This window comes from Siniperca chuatsi, linkage group LG18, assembly GCF_020085105.1.
Source record: "Siniperca chuatsi isolate FFG_IHB_CAS linkage group LG18, ASM2008510v1, whole genome shotgun sequence".
NCBI lineage: Eukaryota > Metazoa > Chordata > Actinopteri > Centrarchiformes > Sinipercidae > Siniperca > Siniperca chuatsi.
This window is the reverse complement of record NC_058059.1, coordinates 13,857,203-13,882,289: the sequence shown is the minus strand read 5'-3', so window position 1 is coordinate 13,882,289 and position 25,087 is coordinate 13,857,203. Positions and strand designations below refer to the sequence as shown.

At 41.0% G+C, this 25,087-nt stretch overlaps 2 protein-coding genes across 3 annotated transcripts; both read right to left on the bottom strand.

Annotated features, from left to right (window-relative positions):
* Positions 1–784: 784 nt before the first annotated feature.
* On the bottom strand, positions 785–2,901 carry LOC122866032 (apelin receptor B-like). The gene has a single exon (XM_044175148.1). It carries the CDS (start codon positions 2,788–2,790, stop codon positions 1,720–1,722), a length of 1,071 nt encoding a protein of 356 aa, XP_044031083.1. The 5' UTR covers positions 2,791–2,901; the 3' UTR covers positions 785–1,719.
* Positions 2,902–15,952: 13,051 nt separating this feature from the next.
* Positions 15,953–24,582, bottom strand: LOC122866028 (TBC1 domain family member 10A-like). 2 transcript variants are annotated; one of them, XM_044175137.1, is made up of 10 exons: positions 24,084–24,582; positions 23,844–24,007; positions 21,862–21,961; positions 21,419–21,526; positions 21,030–21,136; positions 20,828–20,942; positions 20,460–20,525; positions 19,722–19,911; positions 18,840–18,994; positions 15,953–18,621 (listed from the first exon to the last, which is right to left on the bottom strand). In XM_044175137.1, exons 1-10 carry the CDS (start codon positions 24,129–24,131, stop codon positions 18,217–18,219), a joined length of 1,458 nt encoding a protein of 485 aa, XP_044031072.1. In that variant the 5' UTR covers positions 24,132–24,582; the 3' UTR covers positions 15,953–18,216. The 2 variants fall into 2 exon arrangements, with proteins under 2 accessions (XP_044031072.1, XP_044031073.1); XM_044175138.1 differs by lacking the exon at positions 23,844–24,007 and having other exon boundaries at positions 24,084–24,218.
* Positions 24,583–25,087: the final 505 nt, after the last annotated feature.

Below are 25,087 nucleotides of genomic sequence, written 5' to 3'. Positions count from 1 at the left end.
CTGTTGGATTTTTTCTCTTCCCATGACAAGGAAGCTTTCAGATTTCACCTGTTGGAGTTTAAAGACACAGATGACTTTTTCTTTCTATGAGGAATTGAGTGTTTGTCACATTTACCTAAATGACACGCTGTTGTGAAGTGTAATTGTAGCTGATTTAGACAAAGCCATTCTCCATCACAGGTATTACACAGGGACAGATAGTCGACTCCAACTACAAATCATTAACCAAGGATTAGTCCAATCCCTGTCTCCCTGCTGTTGCTGATTATATCCTGTAAAAAGCTCATTACAGTCAAAATGATTAATCATTGAATTCTAATTTAAAACTCAACAACCTGTTATGGTGTTTGTTTGCTAAAACACCACAATTAACTATCACATGGTTAATTATGATAGACTAATGATATGGAAAGACTCTTTTAGATGGATTTGGGATGTATTGGTATAGAAAAAGAATCCTGAAGTTGTGGTAATTAACCCTCAGAAGCTAAATGTCCTGTGGTTGATCCAATTTAGAAACTTTTGTACTCACTGATTGTTTGTGTGTATGAATTGTAAGAGGAAAAGAAACAAACATGCTTGAAGAGGGAAACAGAGGTCGAGCATGAATTTCCGGCAAGACATATGCTTTGATTTCGGCCCTGCAAAACACAATGGGAGGGAGACTGCCTCCCCTCAGCAATGCCCCGACAGGAAGAAGCACATTCACTGGATGGGAGAAAATACATTCCAGCAAGACTTAACAAGCTATCACAAATAACAGAGTGAGACCAGAGAGAGAGTATTTGAGTTTTTACAAAGCACCTTTTTTTAATTACAAATCATAAACATGAATTCAAAATAATGTGTATTCACAAAATGCTTTCACGTATTTGTCAGGAACAAATTCATTGTCATTCTCACACTCAACAAACATGCGCAAACTCATTCCTTCACACACAGACACACACACCAGCAGACTGTCAAAGCAGTCACCTTTTAATTGGGCCCTCCACCAGCCTGGAAACATTTGTCAGCTGCCATCTGTCTGTCTGTGTGGGCACACCCCCACCCCCCACCCCAACTATCTCCGTCTCTCCTTACAGCACTCTTATCAGACTCCAACACCTCTTACTGACTGGCACACACACACTTCCTACACACACACACACACACACACACACACACACATACACACATTACACTGCTGACTGCAGATACTACAGACTGAGCTGGAGAGTGGGGTAGTCTGATAGAAATCACACCTCAAGTGCTTACAAATGAAAACAAGAACAGCAGTGGCAAATGCATGAGTAATACACTTCACCAGGACTTGAGGACACGGTTTCAGAGTTCAAAGCTCAGTGTTTTGCATAAAGCCCACAGGACAACCAAGAGAAACACATGAGCTTGTGGTCCTTTTAAAAATACATTCCACTTTTTTCAAAAAATATGTTTGGCTCATACTTGGTCCCTTGTATTAAGTAGTTCAGTTTTGCTGCCCTGCTACTGAAAGTGAGGCTGGAGTTTGAATCTGGTCAGACCCCAAAACCACAAGTCTGACTGTCGTCTTCAGGCAAACGCCTACGGCAGTCCACAGAGTCAGAGAGGAGCAAAGGTGACGCCTTGACCGCAGACAATCTGTGAACAAGCACCCAGTGCCGTAAAGTTCTGATTTACCTGCATTGTCCTGCATTGTTCACCTCTTACCCCAGCATACATCTGGGTCCTCAGCTGTCGTCACACCTTCGTGGCCAGAGACTGAGCCTCTGTCTTCTGAGAAGACAGGGAGCTGGCAGGGCTTGCATGTAAGGACTTCTTCAAGTTGAGTAGGCACAGACACTGGGATCTGAAGCGCAGGTCGAAGAAGGCATAAAGAAATGGGTTGAGGCAGCTGTTGACGTAGGCCAGGCAGGTGGCGTACGGGTGAGCCAGCAGCAGGAAGCGCAGGAAGGCACAGGTGGCAGGAAACAGGTCCAGGTAGGAGAGGGCGTCAGCACTCTTCACGACGTGGAAGGGCATCCAGCAGGCGGCGAACACCACTACCAGCGTGGTGATGATTTTCAGCAGCCTCCTCTTACGCTGGTCCTCTTTGCGCAGAGTGTTGAAGTGGCGGGTGACGGTGCAGCCGATGAAGCCGTAGCACACCATCATCGCCAAGAAAGGTAGGAGAAAGCCCAAAGCCGAGGAGGAGATGCTGAGACCAGCGATCCACAGGTTCTCTTGCACTTTGTTCGTCACCACCAGGCTGAAGTCCATGGCGCAGGATGTGCGATTGCTGGTTGGATCATATTTGGTAGTGCGGAAGATTAGAGTCGGGGCAGCCAGGAGACCAGACAGCAGCCAGATGGCTGTCAGGCAGGCTTGCGTGTGGCCACGGGTGCGCAGCTGGGTGCTGGACAAGGAATGGACGATGGCCAGGTAGCGGTCAAAGCTCATGCAGGTGAGGCAGAAGACGCTGGCATACATGTTGAGCAGGACCACGTAGCTGCTCATCTTACACAGGGCCACTCCGAAGGGCCAGTGGTAGCCCATGGCTGTGTAAACAGCCCACAGAGGCAGAGTGACCACGAAGGTGAGGTCAGCCAGGGCCAGGTTGCCGATGTAGACGTCAGCAGCTCGTCGCTTACCCTGGGCTCTCCACACGGTGAAGATGACCACCCCATTTCCAGAGAGGCCGAGGATGAAAATAAGCATGTACAGCACCGGGATGACGGAGTACGACGGTGTCCACTCAGAATAGTCACACATGGTGGAGTTTTCTGTCTCCTCGTAGTCGTAGTACTCGTAAGGACCATCAGTTGGCTCCATCTCCACTATTTTCTTCTGATCTTTTTTTTTTAAGAATACGAAAAATCTGTGTTTGGTGCAGATAGATCCACAGTAGTTGTCAGCACACTGAAGTCTGTTGCTACATCTGAAATCTGTCCACCCTTATATACCACCCCAGACTTGTACCCTCCCACTGCCCTCCTCCTCTCTGCTCTGAAGAACATGCTCTTTCACTGCATACACGCCCACCATTCTCTGCATTCATTTGATTTGTAACTTACTACAATGCAGAGTGGAGTCACTTTAATACATGCAATATGAGCTGAAATGCTAGTACTTTATTTTTCAGGATATCCTTTATTTTTCCTCACTTTTCATGCACAAAATGGGTTACAGGAAAGTATCTCTAGGGACAAAAGGAAACTCGCTGTTCAAAGTCTAACTATTTAATCTTTTTCTAACTTGCCACAGATATAATTGCAAAACTTTTTTTTTTACTTTAGGGAATCAACGTTCATTAGACATGTTTGGACAGTATCCATGAATCAAGCCTGGGCATGACAAGTTTCATGTACAAGTACTCAATTTTAATATCAATTGAGAGTCCTTCTGGCACCGGAGCACTCTGCTGAAATCCCAATAGGCTGCACTATTTACATCTCTATGTCTGTGTTTTTCATGTCTGTACATGCTCAAACAAGTAGAACCACAAACTAAAGACAAAATAAAGATGTGTATAGCTTTAATGAACTGTAGGTTAAACAAACAAAATTTTGACCTCAGACCTTTAATTGAAAATATACAATAATACCAAGCATTTACACAAAGAAAAAATGCTTACGAACGTGTCAAATTCAGTTAAAGTACTAAATTGTATTTACATTCCATTTCAACTTTTTAAGAAACTGACAAGATTTAATATTAGTACAATTTAGGTTTATCAAACTCTGTATTTTCTTAATACTGTGTTTATATAAGAAGACATATACAATAATTATCATAATTGTCATTATACATTTAGGTATCACTTTTTAAAGAAATGTGCCCAATAAACAACAAAATTGATAAATGACAGTCAGTATGATACATAATAAAATTACATTAACTCATTAACCTTAAAATCAATTCTAAAGCTCGAATGAATCCTGTAAAGACAAGCAAAACATATTTATTTTCATCACTGCTTGCATTTGTGCATGTTTTGGACTTTTTGTCGATTTACACAGGAGAACAAATATGAATTATTATTATTAAATGCTTTGCACGGTGTAAAAGAAGAGAACAAAACATTTATCATTTAACATCACCATTAGGAAAAGAGCATAAATTATTGTTTCCATGTCAAATACGATACAGTGAAACTGATTGAAATACAACTGAACAATAAGACATAAAAGAAAAAACTCATGCTGTGCAGCCACAGTCAAGTCACAAAACTTTAATTCAAATGGAGATCCCAAAGTTTCCAAAGATGCCAAATATGTCAGGCTGAATTTTGGGGAAATTTGTGTAAAATAATCAGGGGTGGAATGTAACTAAGTACTCAAGTACTGTAATTTGAGGTACTTGTCCTTTACTTGAGCATTGCCATTTTATGCTACTTTATACTTTTTACTTCACTACATCTCAGAGGCAAATATTTGTCTGACAGCTTTAGTTACTAGTTACTTTTCAGATTACAATTTTTATACCCTTCCTGTCCAGTGAAAACCATGTATCTCCAAATTTGGTGACTTTGAATTTTTCTGATAAACTTAAGGATGAAGTTCTTTTATGTGTTGAGGAAATTCTCCTACTTATATAATTAAACTATTAAAACGCCCCTTGGATGAGCTGAAAATTGCATCGGCACAAAGTTGAAAACAGGCCTGATTTTCTGAGCTCATGAAAAGACTTTTTAGAGATACGTGGTTCTCACAGGACAGACGCAACAAACATATGATGCAATGCTGTAGATTAAACTACCCACCAGTATATAAAGTAGTTAAAATTAGCTCAACCTTAAACATCTACAGCAGTAAAATGCAACATACACATTAATGCAGCAGTAATATTAATCCAGAAACATCAGATATATAATAGTAAAACACTGACAGAGATTATTTTTCTGCATAATGACAACTTTTACTTCCAAAACTTCCATGCTTTTACTTACGTAAAGTTCTGAATGCAGGACTTTTTACTTGTAGTGGAATATTTTCACAGTGTGGTATTGGTACTTTTACTTATGTAAAGGATCTGAATATTTGTTCCACCACTGAAAATGATGCACAAGACGTCTATAATATTTCTATATGACTGAATGGTGCAACCATAAAAAAGTGAGTAATGGGCTTGAATATTTAACTTTATACATCCTATGCATAGCTTCAATGAAGAGTTATAACAAGCTGGTACTGAATATATGTGAATACTGAATATATGTGACAGACAGTGTGGATTAAGATATATATATATATTTACTTTAGAAATACTTAAGGGGAAACAAAAGGGGAAAATGTTAAGACGTTAAACAAGTAACACTCTTCCTCAGTGTTCCTCTTCTTTGCTGTCTCTTGGGTGTACTTGTTGGCCCAGGTGGGACGGCTCAGTCCTCAGTCTGCTCAGTCTCTCAGCAGAGGGGCAGCAGTGGCGCCGGGGCACCGGCCTTTAGACACAACTACTGTATCACTCAACAATGTTTTCCTCCACTGATCCCTTCCTCCACTCCTCCATCTCTGCCTCCTCCATCCTCCACGCTCATCTCCGTCTTCCTCTCATTATGAAGATGAGGATTGATTCCTGTCTCCTCTGGTTTTACCAACGTCATTTACTCTCAGAGAGCTGTTTGTTGTTGCCAAATTATTGTGATGTGAGCTTGTGGTATTTGGTAATCAAACTGATGTGATTGTGTTTGTGTGCCTCCACCTAAACTCTGTCCTCTCTCTCTCCGCCTGATTGTCCGTCCAGCTCTTTGTCCGTCCGGAAGAACAGGAAAAAAGCAGAGTGAAGTGAATCAAAGCAAGCTTCCTATGTGCACTCTGGTGGGGCTGAGGTCTGTTTTTAGCTGACAGGGATGTGAATATACAGCTAAATAAAACGCCAGGCCTTGATGAATACATCAATCCACCCACTCACTTTTCCGAAAAAAATCCCCTCACCAGCCTTTATGGAGCAGTTTTACAAAGACGGGATAAGAAACACAGAATATAAGAATTGAAGTCTGCTGCAGATAAAGATAGTTTTGTGGATCTGATGTGATGCATTTCTTGAGATGCAGCTTGACAAAAATTCTTCCTATTTTTAACCTTTAGGAGTGACAAGTTCCAATTGGACTGAACTTGCAGAGCATCCATCGTTTCCCTCAGCATACCAAAGACCCTGTTTCCACAACATTCAGCTAGTGTTTTCCCTCTTAGCAGCCCACCTGTGTCTCAAATCGACTGTTGTTATTGTTGGTGCTGTCCTCTCATGTGTGGCCTCGTGCTGTAAAACACACACCATGAAGGCACAGAGACATTCCTCATGTTTTGCGCTCTTATTTAACCACACCGAGGCGTTTCATCCATCCTTGCCCCTCATTTTACTGTCACCCATCAGCGATGAGTCAGTAACAGACAGCATATCCGGGGGATATAAGAAAACATTGAGCACTTGCTTCTCAAAATATACACAAAGGCAGAGAGACACACTCCCTTTGATCCTTTATCGTGACCTCGTGCGTTTGTGTGTTTATGGGTTTTTGGTGATACTCGCAGCGCTGAAAGAGCATGAAGTGTGTGTTCTTGTTGTTTAGGTGTTTGTGAGGGTCGGTGGGGGTCCGACAGTTGTTTGATGTGTGTGTTAAGCTGTCACAGACCACATGCACGGGCCCCCCTGTGCTGAGACAGCTGGTTCCTCAAGGCTTTGCGATCTGACCAACTCTGAGTCAGACTCGAGCTCTTCTGAAAAGTCATGATATCACACGTTTGACCTGATAGCAGCTTGACAGCCCTGATGACAAACAAACCCTCAGGCAAATACTGAGTCATCAGCACCAGTTATATTAACAATCACATCAACAGTCTGATCTGTACTTTTAATTATCTGAATGCTGTCAAAGCTAACACTTCCAGCACAGCTGGAAAGCTGGAACATTTGGGCGTCGTTACCGCCTGCTCCACTTGGCTATCCTCCTTTTACTCTTTTCAGCACAGACAACGAGGTGACTGACACCAGCTTGTTAGACACAAAGGCCACCAGTACGGGAGAGGTTTACGCCTTTTCTTACTGTTCCAGTGAAGACTAATGTGGCTTCAGCTAGAGGTTTACAGCCATTTGCATGGATGAAACAGTTCTGTGAAGTGTCTGAAAGTGACATTTAAGTATTTTTTGCTCCATCTGGCAAAAATCTTTAATAATATCGTGACTGCTGATGGGTAGTGACAGGTAAAATGTTTTCTCTTGCAGTGTGTCTCCTGAAGATGGTGCATGGAATGGGATTGGGTATGATTGGACAGGACAGGACGGCAGGGCAGGATAGAATATGACACGACACGAGATAAACATTTTATTGTGGATGTAGGTAAATTTGTCTTGGATCCATGCCAGGTAGCCAAAATGGCTTGGCCAAGCCTAAAGGGGCGTTCAGACCAAAAATAGCCCTGCTTAAAACAACTTAAGGGCTGCGTTGGTGGAGGCGATCTGTCTCACATTTGGTCCCCTGGTGCCAAAGCACAAACGTGAGCTGACATTCAGTCGGCTCAAATCTAAATCTGCTGGGACAGGACTGCCAATCCACCATGATTTTGGTAATGAGTGCTGAATCTGAAAACATAGATTCTGTTATCTACCGCTTTTTCTTCTCTTAAATCATAGATTCATCCATAATTGTCCACTTGGCTTCTCCTGTTCAGGGTCATGACATACAATATGTAGAGTATTGAGGAAAAAGGGTCCAGGTCCTTTTTTTGATGGACCTTTTGAAAGGTCAGGAAGCAGCCATGGATGGGTTTGTATCTATATGATAACAGTGCACTTTCTTGACCCCAGTTCACAAGATGTTTTCATGACCTCACGGCTCTGATGACCCCACTGCACTGCAGTCCCTCACACATCCAGAGCAGCAGCAGCTACTCTGAACAAGCAGCTAACCCACACATGGATGTCCAATTTCTGTTTTCTGTTTGTAGGATCATCGACCGGGGGACTCTGTTGATATAAATCTTCCTGCTTTCAACATGTTGTTGTCTTCTCTGCCAGTAGCAGCTGAAATATTTATCAAATATAAAGTGAGGACAGGAGAGGGAAATCCCACAACAGTTTTCACAAAAAGGTATAAATAGCTTAGACTCGCACTCTGGGTCACCAGTGAAAATATAACTAATAAACAAAGGCAGGGCGCCTCCTAGTCTCTTCTGCAGGACAGCTGAGAAGAGTTTAAATCAGAAGGAACAAAAGGGAGAGGTTAATTTATCATTTATAGAAGCAGTGAGGTGACACTGCTTCTGTGGTTGTGTGGTCAACTGTGGTTCATTTATGTGGACAAAGAGCTGTATCAGTGTTAGTTTTCACTTCTGTCTGACACAAGACAGATGTACAGTAACTTGTACATTTTCCCTCAGTTAGCAAATGTTAGCATGCTAACACAATAATCTAAGAGGGTGAACATGGAAACTTGTCACAGAGCTGCTAGCATGGCTGTAGACTCTTAGTCTGAGTTGGTTTAAAAGAAATTAATATATGCACATGGGTTTCGGGTAAGAAATCATCATCAAGGAGACCTGACTGAGACCAGAGGAATGGGACCACAAACTGGCAACAAACTGTCTCCTGGGAGGTGCGGCGTGTTTACTTCTTGTTTTACTTTTGTGGTATTGAAATTATATGTTGTAAATGTTTATGCGACCTGCTAAAACGTAATGTGACAGTTGCAGATGCACAGAAAAGATCAGCAAACTCAGTTGCAAAGCAATATCTAGCTAAAGTTTACTAACGTTAGCCACCATAAGCTACTGGTACAAAGGTTCCTTTGAAAAGGCTTTTACACTACATCTGTGAAACTGTCAGAACTTGATGCAACTTTATGGTAATTTTTGGGCCATAGTTAGTGGTGGTGTTGTTTGCACTGCTTTACATCACAAGGTGTGCATAATATTTTGTCCTGCTCATCCCTCTCCCGGGACAAAATACCATGAATTACAAGTTAACAACATAATCCAATAACACAACTCTACAATGCTCAGAACATATTTTAAAGTTTATTCATGGACTTGTCTATGTAATGCATGCCACACTCTTTGAAGGCACAGCATGCTTTATTGCATTCAGATACAACAACATTGCAACATCATGCTCAACAAGCCTACCCAGAAAATGCTTAAAAATAAATATTAATTAAATATGATGGTCCAAACTATTTGTGAGGAACAGAGATAAAGTCTAGAGCCTCCTTGCTGTTTAAACACCAGAAAGCTGCATTAAAACCTGCACCCACACTTCCCTCTTCCTGTGGGGCACGTCCAGCAGGCGAGAAACTTTCCTCTGCTGCACTCGTCCTCCTGGATGTAAGACTGATATTATTCACAAAAATTGAGTGAAACAGTGACGGGTCAGAGAACAGGAGGTAGTCTAGAAAACTGTGTGAATTATTCTAAAAGCACTGCAGGATTTACAAAGCTTTTAAGTCTTTTATCCTCCACATGTAACATGAACTGTTTCATAGATTTTTATGGCTGTCTGAACTTCACAGAGTTTTGAAACACGAGCTTCCAGTTTAGTATTAAGGTTGAGAGATGGACACACACATACACACACGTGCACAAAACACACTCCACGATCCTACAAGTTCACACACTATGTAACACCCATGACTACGCTGGATGCAATACAATATGCTATTGTAACCTCAAACCGAAGGTCTTGACGCCCATATGTTTTTGTCATTAGTCTCAATTATAACAGGCTATGAGGTCATTCGCTGATGTGTGTTAACGCTTACATCCCTTACTCTCTCTCTCAAGCTCACACACACACACACACACACACGTGCACACGTGCACACACACACTGTAAACACAAATATTACTTCAAAAATAAGGTTCTGGCTATTTTGTTGCAGCCTAATCTGTTCTAGTAACATTTTAAGATTTTTTGCCAGATCTGTACTTTCCCAAACCATAAGGCAGCTTCTCTTTTTAAAGGAAAATTTGGGTAATTACAATTTGGGTCTTATTTTTGTGGATTTTACCTTTTTTTCTATTAGTTATGATAACATTGTACTCAAGTCCAATGGGGCAACAGACACGAGAAGTGAGAACATCAGACAGGCTGTAAACAAGCCAACACTTTAGCCAGATTATTTAAAACACACTTTATTTGGAGGTAACACCAAAAGTAATCAAAAAGGTAATGTCAGTAATAACCCCTTATTGCACAGGAAAACTGTGTGCGTGCACAGCTACAACAAGTAGATTAAAGTTGAACCAGGAAGTGGACTTGTGTCTGGTTTGTGTCAGTCTGTGATGGATGTTTACAACAGATAGTTTGGGCAATACTTTCACCCTTTCTTGTTGTTCTTTTTTCCATATAAGTTTGGTCAAACTGGAGAGTTTGTTTAAAACCTGTATGATCATCTGACTGCTTGTGTTTCTTGCCCCGTCTGACTTCTTTTTAGCAAAGTCGCTGTGTTTGCAGATCTCAGCAGTTAAGTTGGTGAGTGCAGAGTTATTATTACAGATAGAAACAATGACCAAAATCATGAAAATAAGATTCTTATAGAACAAATTTTTGCTGGAAACTTTGATGCTCAGTATTTCTGGAGCTATCCTGCAGGCATGCACAAGATCACTGTTTGATTCCAAGCTTAATATTGTTCACAATGAGTGACTTATTTTCTCACTATCAGTATCAGCCTGTCCCATTTAAGTCTGGCCCAGGTTTATCAGGGCCAGAGCAGGGCTCTCTTTCTCTCTCTCTCTCTCTCTCTCTCTCTCTCTCTCTCTCACACACACACACACACACACACACACACACACACACACACACACACACAGCCCCCGTGTATCCTCTGCCTCTGACTTCCTTGACGGGGAAAGAGGGGACTAGATGGACGGGAAGAGAGGAGACAGTGGGGATGTGACACAACAATGGCAGGAAGTGACTTCAGATCAATACAGATTAGTGCAAAACACACCAGCACAAAACACTGCACTAACAAACATCCCTAGTGAAGAGATAAACATGTAACCCAAACAGTGCCAAATATATGTTGCAAGGCCCAAAGTCCTTTAAAATCTAAAGGCAGCTTCACTCATAACATGTTGCAGGACATTTTTTCTTCTTTCATTACCAACGAATGAGGTTATGACAACATTTTCTTGATTCTGTGAGAATATTTTTTGGGTATCTGATTTACAATTTAATTATGTATTAAACAAGCACTGGGTAAATACCCTCAATTACTATAATGATATGTTAAATCCAAAATGGTTTAACCACAAAGAATTGCTGCTGTGGTTATTTTAAAGTTATGAAGCGTTGCTCCGTATTTCAAATGATTGATAATATACCGTGATCTGACAGATTTAACAGCAACAACTAACAGGCCTGACGAACCATTTCAACAACACGCTGAACAATCCAATACTTTGCCTGGTAGTACTCTTTTCTGTACTTGTAACTGACTGAAACTTATGAGTTGGTTATTTATTCCTGTCATCTCAAATAGATTTTTATAAAACATATTTAAACACAAACCAAAGTGAATTAAGATGCTGTACAAAGCAAATAAACATATAAAAAACATGCACATTGAAACACAAAGACAAATCAAGAGGTCTGTAGCCTACAAAATAAAAGCAAGTTGTTTGCAGGAAGCTGAAAGACTCAACAGTGGGTGCAGTTGAAGAGGGGAAAGGCTGTTCAGCAGTTCAGAGGTCACAACAAGGTCCCTAAACAGAAAACCTGATAGGTCTGGAGGTTGTATAATGTGGAACCAGGAGCTTACCCAACTTCAAACATACTGAAATCAAGTCGAAAGGCCATAATTGGAAGATGTGATCTTTTACAGCCAGAAGGCTATTTGTAGTATTCTGGATCAGCTACAAACAGGAAAAAAACTGACTGCAGAACACCAAGGTACAGAGACTTGAAGTAATCGAAGTTTAAAAGAATAACAAAATATATGACTTTGTCCAGGTCTTTAAATGAGAGGACAGGCTTTTAATTATTATTGTAAGTAGAAAGAAACACGATTTTACCTTTGCACTGACTGGCTGTGCACATCATTTCACTACATCTCTGCTTTATCTTTTGCATTGTAGAACTCAGGCTTTGGACCATTTATATATATTTTTAAAGATTACTTTGAAATTCCAGCAGTAGAAGAATCAACAACATTAATGTACAATGAAGTTTAACTGAATTGGGTCGATGCAGTACATCCAGAGTCTGAGCTATGAAAGCACACAGCAACAACAAATTACCCACAATCACATTCAAACCTCCAGTCAAATACATGAAAACAAAATACCATGATACTCGGCTTCTGACTATGCCACAATGCATTCCAATATTCAAGCCTGCCCTTCAAATAAACAGTGTGTGTTAGACTTGTCACACCAATATCCCATCAGACTAACCACTGTGGTAGTGGTGGTACCAATGAATGCATGATGAGCACACTACCTGACTTTTTCACCCAGGCCCACAAAACTCTACATACCAAAGATGTGTCACAATGTATACTCTGTAGAGGGAAAAATATAGGAAAAAGAAAAATGGAGAAAATAAAACTAAAGTATTTAGAACTGTCTGCACAACAAATCCTCTTCTAACATTTTACAAGCTTTGTCCTCAGTACACTCAGCCCACCTGTCCCTCTTAGTGAAACATGAAAATTGTAGTGGAATTATGTCCTTTTTTAGCAGAAAATTACCCTTTGACGGACCTTAGACAGGAACAATAACTTGGTTGTGGATCTGAAGTTCCTATGCAGTGTGCAGTATACATCAGTCTTATGATGATTTATTCAGGGCGTGATCTTTGCTGTAAAGGAGATCAGGGGGATCCCCGGCTGGAACCAAACAGGTGTGTGTTATCATTTCCTACTACGAATTATAACCCAGTGTCAAAAAACCTGATGGATCTGAGATCATTAGAGCTACATGTCCAGCTACTGTTATCCTGAGAAGAACCATAAAAGGACACACACACATCCTGTCCGCTGTCCATTGAACAAGCATCTGTCTGACCCCTGACACCTTCCACTCCAACTCTGTCGCTTCCTCGCTTCCTGTCCCACACGTGCAGCTTCGCTACTTGAAACTTTTTATCAAAGCCTTTCCCCCAAATAAGAGCACAGGGTGCGGAAAAAATAAAGGGGACGCCCATGGTTTTTCTCTTATTTTACCTGTAGACACACACATTGTAAAATATTGTATTAGACAAAAATCTCATCATGCATACAAACACAGACTGCAGAAACAGCTGCAATCCAATTGAACTATTATCAATGTGTCACAGTTGTTTTTTGTTTTGTGCCCCTGCCCTCTACCCCTCCTAATCCTTTCTTTGGGCAGAGGGCATGATGGGGGATGGCAAGGGTGCAGACCCTCAGTCCTTGCTACCAAAAAGCTTTAGTGGAGCTTTACAGCTCATGAAGCCAGACTATAATCTCCCAGACGCTTCACACATATGTTCTCATGAGATTATCCACCTCACTATACTGATCCACCCCCCATAAATTGCTACAGTATTTAAACAGATAGCAAATGTGTGGGATATCTGTTTATAGTATATGAGCTTTGAACTTAAAAGTAAAACTTGAGTGTGGAGATGAATCCTTGACTCTAGAATATTTTACCACAGAGTTGAAGTAGTAAATGTAAAATTTTCACAGATGTACCATAACATCAAATAATTGACCCAGACATAAACATTTTGATCCACCATAAAGGTACATCATATTTTCTGGTAGTTCAATGTACAAATTTGTACCAGTTCAGCCTGACCTGGCGTCATTAACTCCAGTCGGCCGTATTCACTGGTGGGAAGCAGGTGAGGGATCTTGTCCTTCTAACAGCAGTAGTTAAGGCCCTGAAATACTCCAGAACGGACACGGACACACGGATGGAATTTTGTTTAACACATTGGGTATCTGCATATGGTAGGCAGGCATGCTTAAACAAGTTCAACTTTATAAATTCCTCATAGGGAAAGTCAGTTGCTTCACTCATGTACAGTCAGTGCATACAGTCTGCACTGCGGACATGAACAGATGACAACATTTCCGTCATGCAGACCCTAGCAGGTATGTGAACGGGGAAAGTATAATTTGAGCCTACTGGTTGTTCTGTCTACACTGTCTTCTTATGTCCTCAAAGAAGCCAGGAGGGGTCGAACAATAGCATTTTCTCAGAAACCACAACCTCTTCAGTCATTGCAATGAGACCACTGCATTGGGACAGCTGGGATCTGGCAAAAAACGCAGGGTTGTCGGCTTAGAAACTTGAACCTGGATTAAATTTAGTTTTTTAAAACATTTTTGGGGTATTTTACGTCTTTATTAGATAGTGATTAGAGGAGAGACTAAACTACGGGGTTGCCCCGAACCAGGGTCAACTGTTGCTGCAACACAATGCAACACCATCTGGCAAAGGAGTGCACTGGCAATCAGATATGTGCAAAAGCACTTTCCTGGTAAATTACTTTGTAATGTGAACCTTGAAATTGTCGAGATGAAGGCTAATATGATTGCTGCCCCAATGACTTTCCAGAGTTGTAAAATCCTGTCTCATAGTATAATAAACTGCTGTGTAGTGTTTCGGTGTCTGATGAGTCTTAAAGCTCATGGATGTAGTGTACTACTCAAACTGGACTTCCTGGATCATATTTCATCTTCTCACCAGCACTTGTAGCAACACGTCCACACCAATATAGCCCCTTGTGTGGTTTTTTTTAAACACAGACCTATTTTCAGTCTGAATATGGCTTCAGCAGCAACATGGACTGGAAGAAATTACCTCTCCAAAATGGGAGAGAAAGGGAAAATGCACCAAAACAGTACACTGATATCATCAATATGATTTACCATTGTTTATAGATTTGTTGTGGTCACTTGGTGTATCACGATAGTACTTTTGAAGGTACAAATGGTAGGAGCACAAAAACTGACTTGTGACAGAGTACCGTGACGTTCTTGTATACAACACATTGCCCCAGCAACAAGCTATAAACTACAAACTTTGCTCTTTTCTGAGAGTGCAGTTATGGAGGCACGTCTGGATCACGTCTCCTCCTCCTCTGCAGATTAGCCATAAAGTCAGTCTCCCATTACACCCTCCCTAGTTTAAGCTTGGGTCTAGTGAATGTCAGTGAACACCAGCACAGGGAGAGACAGACAGGTGGGGGGGCTGGATTGAGGTGAAGGGTGGAGTTGGGTTTAGAAAGGGCGGACAAGCTAGCATTGTTTACAGATAGTGAAAAGGCACAGAGAGATGATGAGAGGAGCCAGAAATACAAAAATGTTCTAATGACAGGCATCCTCACACAAATGACACGAAATCCTTCACAGAAATAGAAAAAGCCACTGTGAAGGCTACGAGGGGAATGTGACATGAGGAAGACGAAAAATCTCAATCATCTTATTTGTTGGGTGTGATACATTAAAATCGTGTATTTCATCTCTGCCACCAAGTGTATTCTCAAATGAGCGGAAGTATGGAGACATAAAAATTTAACTGAAAATAGTAATGCAATTAGATGCAAAGGGACCCATCTCATACTTAAATAAATTGAAACAGTGTTGGGGTTTCACTGGTTGGCTAAATTAAAATGTAGAGAAGAGCAGTCTCGGCTGTCATGTTCTTGGACTGCAGCTGAACCATGTCGAGGAAGAAGAAGAAGAGGAAGAAGAAGGCCTGTATACATGCAGAAGACTCCATTCAGAGACTAAAGGCAAATGAGGCTGGGTGAGGCGCTTTGGACGGTGCTGTGGGAATTCGCCCTATTTGAGATGCAAATTCCTCCAAGAGCTGAAAGAGCCGGAGAAACAGGTGTCCAAGGAAGTGTGCTGCTGCGTGGGTGAGTGAGGGCGGGTGTCAGGGCGCTCAATGATAACACAGGGTGTATTGAAATCCAGTCCAATCTGTGTGGCACTTCTTCTCTTGTCTCATTTTCTTTGTTTAATATTAAATGTAGGCAAAAGAACGGGAATTTGTTGTCAGTATAGACTGAGAAAATATGACAGATTTCAAATTTTATTGATTTAAATGTAATTTGGTATAAAACAGCTTGTAGACATGAGAAGTTGATTTCTAATCAAATGAGCAAACAGATCAGAAATAAAGTCCTTTATACTGATGAAAACAGCAGGTTGCAGATTTACAAGCCCCAGGCTCCCAATGGACTGTACTTTATTTTTCTAAATCAACATGAAGGTTTTAGATGCCAAACCATCCTGTATATCCTGTATCCTTGAGAATGACTGAGCAACTAGTCATTTGAATCCCTGGCTCAGTGGCACCATCTACATGACAGTATAGAAACTCAACTGATGAACTGCATGTTGGTTAAATGTGATATGTGTTCTTGCTACAGATTAGAACAACATTTTTAAAATCTAAATATTAAAAGCTTCAGAGGACACGGCAGGTAAACGGTGCTTCCTAATAAAAAGAAAATAAACCCGTAGCATATACGTTAAAAACAATCTCCACAGTGTTTAAAATCAACACATACCCACAAGCATTTTCCATTATAAAAACCTTGACAGCAAATATTCTGATGTTGAGTTACACATGTAACTGCTGATAAAATTTCTTGGACTAGGAGTGTTAAATGTTGATTGCTTAGGACTTCATTAAGAGTTTTTCAAACAATTTCTTCATTGAAACATCTCAGATAAAATCAACACAGAGTTTGGCCATTATCAAAGCCATTATTATGGTTCCCTTGACTTTTAATATCTTTTGTTGCTCAAATGTTTTTTATAGTTTAGTCTGACATCTACACAAACGCCTTCAAATAACAAAGAGAACTAGTGTTTCAATTAATTTTTAGCTAAATAATGCCATTAGAAAAGAACCGCTGAAGATTATATTTGTACACTACTTGGACTTCATGATTAGTTTGTTTTTGAAGCTTATTAAAGCTTATTCAAAGCAGTTTTGTCAACAAAGATAACACCAGGTACTTCAGCACATTTCAGTGGGATTTCTTGGTTTAGGATGTAAAAAAGAAATCATTTAAAATGGGGAAATAAAGTAACTTGTTGAGTGTTTGGACTGGAGTTCAGATTCTGAGCTATCTCCCAATGCTGTCTTTTTCTTTTATAATAAAATTAGATATATTTAAGTATAAAGGACCCACAAACCTTTAAGCATGATTGTAAAAAAACAAAAAAAAAAAGAAAAAGAAAAAAGCAACAGTTTTGTGTTAGCGTTCTTCACAATGGCATCTTACCATATCTCATTCACATAAATATAAACCTGATGCTCTCCCAAACAAATACTGTATCACAATATGATTGAGTAAACTGCTTGGACAACATATATCTTAAAATATTGATTAAAAAGCTTTGGCTGACATTAGTACATTAACATTTCCCTGCACACTTCTTCCTTCATTTGAGAGTCACACAGCTTGTGTCAGTTTTTGCAGCTGGTCACCGCTGAGGCTGAGAGATAATCTTAGGGCGCCCTCAAGTGTTCAACAACAGCAAAGACAAACTCGTGGATGCAGCATAACAGTCACAAGACTGTGCTAAACAGATGAATGCGAATGACTGAGTCTAGCAAAGCAGGGAAATATGAATCTCTGCATTGGCAACGTAGTGAGTAATGTATGCAAAGAGGAAGACTATAAAGGCAAAGTGCTCTAGAAAGACCTCATCAATTAAGACAAAATCAGACTTCATTTAAAACAACTGAGCACTGCTTTTAAGAGGTAAATAGCAGCAGTAGCTGTTAATTAGCAGTGAATTAGCGATTGTATGTTCAGTCATGAAGCTAATAGCTCCACACTCCCACAGGCTACAACCTATAGACATGTGTGCAAAGGCCACATAGTCGCCATCTGTTGTTGCTGCCTGGCAATTACACATTTCTGAGTTTCATTACATTTTAAAAATGTACTATACTTTAATGCTAAAGTTCCATGGCTGTACTACTTAGTTACAAGTGCAGTAAACAACAACAACCTGTATGAATTAAATGTGCTGAGTATTACAGCGACTGCTTAGTAGTCTGAGAAATGGCATTGTTGCCAGCTTTGAAAATGTGATTATTTTTTACAAATGTTTCAAATTATTTTTAAATTCCATAACTTTTCCAGGAGTGTTGTGTTTGTAAAAATAGCCTTTTTACTAAAACCCGTCACAGTCACGACTACTACAGATACACTACGTCATGGAGGGGTTTGTCATGTCTACTGTGATGAGTGTAACTGCTAAGTTAGTAAAGGTTGTTCGGAATGATTTCTGTTTGTAAACTGGTGACACTTACCCCGCTACAGGTAAGTGTCATGCTCTGCACTGCTCAGACTCTCTTTGGACCCTTGTACAGTCGTGTGTTTGAGGAGGGGTGAGGGGTCAGTGGGAGGAAGGTAAGGATTAATGGTCTCCTGCAGCGGTAGGATTGTTGTCTTCTCTTTTTCCTCTTTAGTCTTTCTACTATCCTTGGCGTCCTCTGCTCTCTCCTCATCTGTCTTGGGTGCCAGGGGAGAGTGCACGATGATGGTGGGCATCTGTCTCAGGTCCTGTCGGCTGGGCGGCTCGGCAGCCATGATGGCCTTGGCGCCGTGCATCCTGGGAGGGGACTTGCAGTGTAGATCTCCATGAGTCTCCTTCCAGCGCCGCAGTTGAGCATGGTGTTCCTTCTCAATGTCTTTCTCAGACACCAGTAGCTCAATAACCTGAAACACAAGGGGAGAATGAGTGTGACTGAGTAACGCCTGGGACTTTTTTTGGTTGAAGTATTCCAGCACATTACAGGTCAAGTCTTTTTATATTGCTGTTACCACAACCACAGGAGGGCAAAGTCAAAGAGGAGGACAGCTGAGCGTGCAGTAGGTGCAGGGTCAAAACAATAAAATGGATAACAGACTACAACCATGACAGAGTATAACTGTACCTCATGCACCAGGAAGCCTTCTTGCGTGTACTGTGGCTGTATGGCTCGGAGCAGTTCCATTGTTTCATAGAGACCTTGACAGGCCTTCAGTTTCTCTTGGGATCCCAACATGCATTTCAAGAGAACCAGGCCCACTCGGAAGAGGATCTTTACTCCTGAGAACAGCATCACATCAGACAACATGCCTCTAGAGCAGCAGACTTCACTTACATTTTAACAGAGGCACCATCACCATTAATTTCTGAATCACGACAGTGAAAAGTAGATATTTGGATGGATAACTATGGTGTTGCCACATGGATTGGGTGCAACGATCTTGCACAACAATATACGAACTATTTCATATATATTCTCATATTCCTTGTCTAGGCTTCATGTATTCAATATTTGTCTTGTTACTTTAAAGGTGATCATGCTCTGGTGTTTTACAGGTAAAATTAAACAGGAGGACAATAAGCACATCACAGGGCCTGGAGGAAAATTAAATACTGCTATTGTGTATTTATCTCTGGTGTATAGACATCTACTGAAATAAAAAAAATAACTATCCAAGTTCATCGTGTTAAAACATCACTTCAATAAATGATCACTTCTCACATTATTCTCTCCGCTAAAGGATTCACTTTAGTGATGTAAGGATGTAAACACAGGATGTGTTTGCTTGGTGTGCACCCAAATTCAACTCTCCAATCCTCGATTCTCCCACATCAAACAAAGCTATGTGCGCAAAGTAATATTTTCACTTTTATTTCTTGTCATTGAAACACATTATAATTCATTAAAGACATAATCTCTCTAAGAGTAACTTGTCAGGTCATGGGAAATCACTTTTAATGTGTTTTTTCATTCGCCATATAATAATATTTCAGTGTAGTGTCTCACCCTCACAAAGGAACATGTCCCAGACACGCAGCACTGACGCCCACGGCAGAGTCCGAGAGAAGGCACACATGAACCACTCGGTCATGTACAAGATGGGCTCCAGCTTGTGCTTCTTCAGGTGACGGTGGGCCACGGGAGACACCCGCCGCAGCAGAGCGTACAGGATCTCCCCGTCCAGCTGGATTGCTTCCTGTGGAGACAACAAGGAACAGCAGTCGGGAGAGAGAGAGAGAGAGAGAGAGAACAGACATCCTTCTCTTTGCTTAATCTGATTGTCTGATTATCTCGTCCTTGTAGCATGGTCACCACCCTGATGTTATTAGGTCGTTAGCATATAAATGTCAAGCTAGAGACACACTGGCCTGAGAAATCTAACACCACCACCAGCCACATATTACGAGTACTGACTATAAACTGAAGTTAACTGACAATTTTATTTTTGAGACTTCCTTTTGGCTGGGTAAATCAGTTGATGCTTTCAATGAGCTTAAATACTGAGGCAGAATCAGTCCTATAATGTCACAGAAACAGTGCTCTTGGACATTCCTACAATATATCGGGTTTATTTTGATTTACTATGGACAACAGATTCATTTCAGCAAAATGGGGGTTTGGATAGGTAATAATTGACATGCTGAATACTGTGAATATTTAATCCTGTCACAGGTTGTACTCAGATGTTCTCAAGCTCTTCTTATGATATCAAAGTCCCCTTGGTGTGTCTGTCTGGACCCTTACCAGCCCTGTACTGTAGTATCCAGGAAGGTATTTCTCACAAATCTGGACAAGAACCCAGAATGCATCCTAGGACAAAGAAAGGAAATGAGAGTAGGCATTTATTATAGTAAAACGTGGTATTTAAATAAAAAAAATATGACTATTAATATTCAAGTGAACCACTTTGACAGAGAAATGGTACTTTGGTGAATAACATGTAACAATTATACAGTGAATTCTTGTTTAAGATATACTTCTTTCACGCTCTTTGCCCTGTTATTCCTCTTAACCCTATCCTTAGAGCGGTGAGTATCCAGTATCAACTATATATTATTGCATACTGGAGGGGGAAAGAAATTGGAAAGGTTGTATCGCTAGTGTGTGTTCACCTCTGCTGGCATATGCATCAGGAGTACAGCAGCAATTGGAGCCTGAGCCTGACAATAACCCTCTTCAGGACGATGCAGAGTATAAGCCTTCAACACGCGGAACAGGTCCTGCTGCCTGAATGCATGAACATATATAAATTATATTCAGCCACATTAACACAACAATGGGCATCATGACAGACCTTTAGAAGGCAGTACTTACCCATGACCTCCTCTCGCAGCAAACATTTCATGGAATGGGAACTGTCGATGGAGGTCCCTCTCAATAATATCTACCCATTTAGGATCTCCTGGCTGATTGTCCAGTTCCTAAAAAACATTATACCTTACATTATTTGAGAGTCATTTCCCACAAGCCACTTTCTTTTTTTACAAGCAATTTTATAATGCAGGCAATTCTGGAACTTAAAGCCTCAGTGAAGTTACAAGCCATGAGATGTATCATGAATACACATTCTTCATTTTGCATCCATTTTTTTTGTAAAGCACTCCTCAGTACTTTGAAAGACTGATTTGTCCCAGGCATGAAAAAGGCACATGTTTTAATTCAAATAACTTGATGATAGCAGGGATCACAAATATACGACTGACGTGGAATTTGTTCTGGTTTTGCTCCCTTCTCACTTTGCCCCCAGTGAGGTAGAGCCACGCCCGGCCACGCAGGGATGGAGGAATCCCCTTCCCACAGCGCTCTTTCACCTGTTAATTCAACACATGCATAGTTACTCAGGAGCCTGCAGAAACCAAGAGAAATGAAGAACAGGAGAAAGGAACATAGACATTGGAGGACAGTACTGCAAATCCTGCAGCATACAACAAGCCACTGTTGTGCAATTGATCATCAAAGATAAAATTTAAAAAGCCTGGCATGATGATGGAATGATTACAGGTTTGTTAGCTCAGTTTCTGAAATTAATTTATATTGTTCAGTCTATTTTAAAACTGCTGCCACAACAACCATGTTCATGCTCCAAAACAGCACATAAGAAAGAAAGAAGTGAAGTCAGATCGAATTTACAGTTTATAAAGCAGACCTTCTTGTGTTTTTTGGCCATCCACTTGTCCCAGCTGTTGAGCATCTCCAGCCATTTTGCCTCCCGCTGCCTTAACACCTCAATGGGGATTTCTTCAGCACTGTGGAGATAGGAGACAATGTTATTGCTAAAAGCAAAAACAAATATTATCATACAAATTGACAATGGCTATACTGTATTGTGTCACTTCCTTGTACTTATGACAGGGGAATCCTGTCATCAGAGGGGGCGGGACAGTGGCTCATCTCTTCCTTGTCCACACAGGCAACCTAACTAAAACAGTGGGACACTTGCCAACGGCAGCGAAGTACAAGGAAAACAGGAAGCTGTGGGAGAACTTTCCCGTTGTTCATTTCCCTACAACCTCCTACACAAAACGTACACCAATATCTCACTTCATTACAGTCTTACACTGTCATACACTCACTTTCCCATCCCAAACACACGTCTGGTCTTCTTGGCAAACTAATTTAAACAAATTTAACGAACTGACGGACATGCTTTAGAAACAATAGCTAAAGAATGTTCATAAGTTGCCAATCACTGATCTCTATAAAGATATTACAGTGACTTGGCTGAACTAATATGTCTACAGACCAAGGATTAGGACAGTTTCCTTTGTTTTCAAAATAGATCACAATCACTAAATATCTTATGGCAGATGACGTGCCAGAGCTGCCTGGTTTGCTTAGTTCTTTCTAGTTACACCATTTGGTAAACAAACCAAAAAGAGAGTTACTTTTTCAAGTCATGTCCAAAGTGCTGGAGGAAGTCAAGGTTAAAAATCAGCTGTGTACAAGCAACACAGATATAGAACACAAACCCAGATGCAGATCCAAATGACAAAGAATAACATCTAGTGGCCACAACAGTAAAGGCTCATTTCCCCTTGCACTTAAGCCTAGACCCAGAAACCAGCCAGCAGCTTTGGTCTGAAGTCCTCAGAGACGCAGACAGCTGGCAGAGATGGAAAATGGGCAAGCCAAATGAGTACCATAAAAACAAACATTAAGATTTTAAAAGTGAAGCTATGGAGGACCTTTGGGCGTGCTGTGATGTATATACATCAGCTTCTGTGAGGACTGCTGTATTCCATCACGCACCAGGGTGAGTTACAACAACGATAAACCCTGGTTCACAGCTAAACTCAGACACCTAAGGTTGGAAAAGGAAAAAGCGTTCAGGAAGGAGTGGAGACAGGGACAGGTTCACGACAGGACTTAACGACTACAGACCCGTCGCCCTGACCTCGGTGGTACTGAAGTCTTTTGAGCGCCTTGTGTTTTCCCACCTCAAAGCCATCACAGACCCACTCCTGGCCTCCCTGCAATTCACCTACAGATTCAACAGTCAGTAAGCAGTCAGGATAACCTGGACCTCAACGCTCAAGACGCTTAAGACAGTGGAGATGGTTGTGGATTACAGGAAGAACCCAGTCCATCAGGACTGAAACCTCACGACACAGCATCAACGAGGCCCGGGACCCCCACTGACACTGACTCTCATATCCACCCATATTTTTTGTACTTTTCTCTAATCTTTGATTTAAAAAACCCCAACAACTATTGAATAATAGACATTTTCCATCTTCATGCCTCTAAAAACGAATCAAATGAAACAATCACTCTTGAACCGCATATAACTTTGCCCTAAGGTGTTGAAGGATATATCCTTTGTTTTCCCTCTTCCACATTCAAAATCCATTAAAATGACCGCAGGTATCACTGTCTTTCCTCATGGGTGAAATGACAGTTTCTCCCTACAATTACAGTATCTGATGACTCAAGCAATCACAGGAGAGAGAGAGAGAGAGAGAGAAAGAGAGAGAACTTCTTTTTTGTTCACCTTTACCTGTCTTCAACTAACTAAGTGCAAGAAGGAGACTACAACTCGGAGACAGTATGGGGAAACACTACTATATTTAGTCAATGTTAGTACTAACTGTATTTTAAAGAAACTGAGCATCATGAAACTCCACTTACGAGTACCCGGAGTACTGCTGTGCTCCTCCTATGAATCCGTACTTGTCCACCTGTGTCTCCCCGGGGACCGCACTGCCGTTTACCTCTGGGTCGGATCCATACGAGCTGCCTTTCCCATTATCTGTCAGCTTATCTGTGCTGCCCCGCATATCAAGTCCATTGCCCTGTCCAGTTTTTGCCATTTAATCAACATTTACCTTAGCAGAAGCCGCCGGTTTAGAGTCTGTTCACATAACTTACCCTTACGACCAATCTTGAAAGCTTAGCTAACACTTTAAAGTTCTCCATGAAGACGCCCGCTGGTTAGCTAACCTCCTGTCAGAGCTAGCTACGGTTGCTATGAGGATTTGCTTCCTAGCTGCTAGCTCGCTAGTGCTATAAATAGCCACACTTAACGTTAGAGAGTTTGTGTCAGGATAAACCTGCCCACTCTCGCCACATAATCAGTGTTCGGGTCACGCAAAAAGATTTACACCAATTGCTCATACAATTAAAGAGCAAACGCAGCTTACTATATAAACGACACACGCTAAATTAGCACAGTGTTTGCTTGCTAACTCCGAAGCTAACATGCTAGCATCACACAACTGTCAGCTGACACACCTATCTTTGCCTAAATCTATGCTGTCAGCAAGAATACAGGTTAGCTGGTGGTTACAAGGAAGAGAGTATGGAGCAGATTAGTAAACAAAACATCCATGGCATCCTATGACTCTCCACTGCCATCTACTGCTGAAAATACCATATTCAGGTACAGTATGTGCCCCTGTTATTAAATAGCTTTTGTGTGGACCGATAGGGCTGTGTGCTCATATACAGCTGACATCATTCCCAGAGCATAAAATGTCATTTCTCTGTAACCACGAGAAACTGGACGGCGGTGGATGTCAGAGTAATTTTGGCTTGACTTTACTTCACTTTATTTGATCACAAACAGCAGTAGTCACTCTCTAGAAAGTAACAATGTGTAATTAGGTGCATTTAAAAGTAGCTATGTTCAGGCTACCTTCACTCACGTAGAGCTTACTTCACCAGTGAACTAGTATAAGTGAGAAGATGGGAAGAACAGGAAAGGTTAAATTACCTTACATATATACTTCCACATACTTTTACTTCAGCAGTAACTAGTCAATATAAATGTCAAATATAATAGAGTAAAAAGTACAATATTTCCCTCTGAAACACAGTGGAGTTAAAATATGAAATAGCAGAAAATGGAAATACTCAAGTAAAGTACTTCAAAA